Genomic DNA, 3,269 nt, shown 5'->3' with positions numbered 1-3,269 from the left:
TGACTTAAGACAAAACCCTAAGTCTCTGCTTTACTATTCAAAAATCATGGTGACACAGACAAAACAAATACTTCAGATGCAGCCGCTCTTTCACACATTAAAACAATAGCACTTTTTATGCACGTGAGAAGTCAAAAGGGATTTTATATTTCTCCAGACTACGTCAGAGTAGTTTGACAGCAAACGTTATGTTTATGACCTTTAAGGCATAGTCCAACACTGACCACCAAAGATAGGTTCTCCAGAGAAATGTTTCCTCCTCTTGCGGGGTATGGAGAACTCCGGAACATCGCACAGGGACAGGTTAACGTCTTGGCTTGGCGGTTTGAAAGAAGAGGGGTCAAAGGACAGGCGATTCTGTTGTCCCACTCTTGGACACCAGGTGGCTCTTCTGGGGTTTTTCTGCAAAAGAGTATTCATTTTCTTGGTCAATATGGACTGATATCCTATTCTAACTTGCCCCAAAAGGTCAAGATTTTTTATATGTTAGACATGATAAATGTTTCCATAGACTGAGGCTCCCTACCAACAATATGTACCAGAAAAGCACACATAAACAGAGGCACAAGCACTCACAAGAGAGGCACACACATCAACACACAAAAACAGGCATGCATACATATATCCACAGTTCCACACATATAAACAAAGGCACACACAAACACACATGCACACGCGCACTCACACACACATGCATACACACACACACACACACATAAAAGTGGCCATACCTTTGCCTTTTCGGTGAGTGCTTTAGTATCTATGCTGGATCGACACATGAAAACCTCCATGTTTTTCAGCTTCTTCTCCTGCTCCTGTTGTAGCAGCTCCTTTTCCTGTAGTTTCTGCCGAAGCTCCTCATTATCTTGCTCTAAGGTCAGAAAGCCAGTCTGGCTATTCATCTATGTTGATGAAGAAAAAGTAAAGCATTCCCTTATTTACTGTAAATACAAAGTTTGCGGTGGTTTAATGTTCACAGTTACCTCTATGCCGCAAATTCAAACCACTAAAAAAACATTTTGTTCTGTCCTCTGCCCACCTACACCCTTTCCAAGTACTACAAGTATGTAACATACATTGCACAGTATCATGATGTGTTGGAGTCAACTGTTCTCTCCATCTGTAGCACCCATGACAAGTCATCAATACATTTTGACTGGATGTCCACATAGGCACCTATGTTTCAATTACTGAAGCAACATGGCATTATAGTGCTATCGCAAATTCAAAACCACTGCGAACATTCCATTTTCTCCTTACGGCAAAATTAGTTTACTGCAAACTTAAATGTACTAGTAGTTACACATTTACAGCATGCCTTCAATAGGTACGACTTCACACCAGCTGATCATGTCCATTCCTGCCCGAGTCAAACAAGATATTCTTCTTAGACTGTATGATCTGTTGCAGAACTTTGCAAAAGCCTTTACCATTTCCATATTCATTAGAGTGACTGATACAGTTACTTATACTTTGTCTTAATTCAAGCATATCACAGCAGTTCATGTTCAACTTGACGCATTTATGAGGGGAATGTTATTTTACTGGTACCAGGTAACCTTATGAAAACTAGTGAAATGCAGTACAGTATACCTGCTGATTTCCAACTTCATCCTACCTCTTTGATCTTCTTTTGCAAGTTTGCAATTTCCTTCTTGGCTCTGTTCAGCATGGCCATCTCTGACAGAACCTCGTTAACTACAGGCTTGTTTTTGATCGACTTTGATGTTGTTGCAAACTGTAGATGGAACAGAAAAGAAAACAACAATGATGAAGGAACAGACCAGTTACTAGCAAATTCATACATTCTTTACCTTTTAAAGCAAAAATCAGCTTTATATACTATTTCCATTTTGTTATGGTGAAGCTTAATAAATAAAACTACTTGGGTCAAAAATCCTATTCCTAATACATATCCATGTATACCAGAAAGCTTTTTTTTCAACATCTTTCCTTGAGCACCACCATTTATCATAATAGGATATCATTAGAATTTGCAAGAAAATTGTGATGTGTCTCAAATATTTCATTTTAATGCAACTAGAGATAAAGTACTCCTAAGTTTACAAACTGACTCTAAACATCTGTGATTCATATAGAAGGGTCAATGACAACAAGTCCATGAAAACATGGAACAAAGAGTGTAAACTGTATATAATAAATCATGAGAAAGGTAGTTTTTTTTATAGATCAGAAAAAAATGAGATAAATAATGGACTGACTTGGAGCGTGCTCTTAGTTTGTTCTTCTTCCGCTGGTGTCACAGCACATATGACAGCTGTTTTAGAGTTTCCTCCTAGACTCATCTGTAAGATTCTGGTCAGCTTGGAGTCTCGGTAGGCAATGTAAGCCCTGCAGGTGAGATGGAACATTGATTTATTTTGCTGATGAATAACCCAGAAACAAAATACTTTGAACTTTTTGAAGTACATTTTTAAACATTGATTTGGCAGTCACCATCCATCTAGGTGAAGCATGTTTCTTTTTCAAGCAGCTTGCAATTTAAGCCAAGCACAAAAGGTCACCATAAGTGTTCACAAGTATGCTAGGATTCTTAAACATGCAGAGATGTAACACTATAGTGTTTACTAATCCATTTTTAACAAGCATTAGAAGCTCAGAAGGTGGTAGGAAGAGCCTGACAACTATACAGAGTTGTTTGATACTCACCCTTCTGGTGGACACTCACTGAGTTTACGGATCACGTTGCTAAGTGTTAGCAGGGATTGGTTGATGGCACCACTTTCTTTCAGTCTTTGTCCTATCGCAGGAATCACATAGGAATCAAATTCACACCCATCTTGATAAATATAAATGACAAGAAAAAAAGACAATAATATTATGCACACACTAAAAACAATGCCTCATTCCCTTGTGGTGAAGTAGAGTAATACTCTACAAAAAAGAAGACTTCTAACCAGAGATAGATAAGACAAGGGTCACTTCTTACCCTCAGCTCCAGTCTGACTGGCTCGCTCCGAACCAGCAAGGTCCACCAAGTTCTACAGGAAGGAAATATATGTATCAATTACTTTAAAGTCTACCACTCTCAACTATCTTGTGTGTTTATGTACCAATTCATATTTTCAAGGTAAAACTAAAAGACAGAATCATGCTCACCAACTGAGACACGTTCACCGCATCATCCTTGGCTCCTTGTTCTCGGCTCTCTATAATCTAAGAAAAGGGTTCAACAATGACTTGTAAGAACCAATTCCTCAAAAGACCAAATTGTGCCAAACTTTAAGTCTATTGCTGTAATACATGCA

At 38.5% G+C, this 3,269-nt stretch overlaps 1 protein-coding gene across 1 annotated transcript in view; it reads right to left on the bottom strand.

The window, feature by feature from the left end:
- Positions 1–224: 224 nt before the first annotated feature.
- The window catches only part of LOC118411213 (centromere-associated protein E-like), a gene marked incomplete at its 3' end in the record, with an annotated part of 7,267 nt that continues 4,222 nt past the window's right edge, over positions 225–3,269 (bottom strand). The window contains 7 exon segments of the mRNA XM_035813302.1: positions 225–402; positions 732–902; positions 1,619–1,738; positions 2,223–2,352; positions 2,671–2,761; positions 2,951–3,002; positions 3,121–3,177. Of these exon segments, the coding sequence (XP_035669195.1) occupies positions 225–402; positions 732–902; positions 1,619–1,738; positions 2,223–2,352; positions 2,671–2,761; positions 2,951–3,002; positions 3,121–3,177 (799 nt within the window).

This window comes from Branchiostoma floridae, chromosome 3, assembly GCF_000003815.2.
Source record: "Branchiostoma floridae strain S238N-H82 chromosome 3, Bfl_VNyyK, whole genome shotgun sequence".
NCBI classification, from domain to species: domain Eukaryota; kingdom Metazoa; phylum Chordata; class Leptocardii; order Amphioxiformes; family Branchiostomatidae; genus Branchiostoma; species Branchiostoma floridae.
This window is presented reverse-complemented; position numbering and strand designations above follow the sequence as displayed.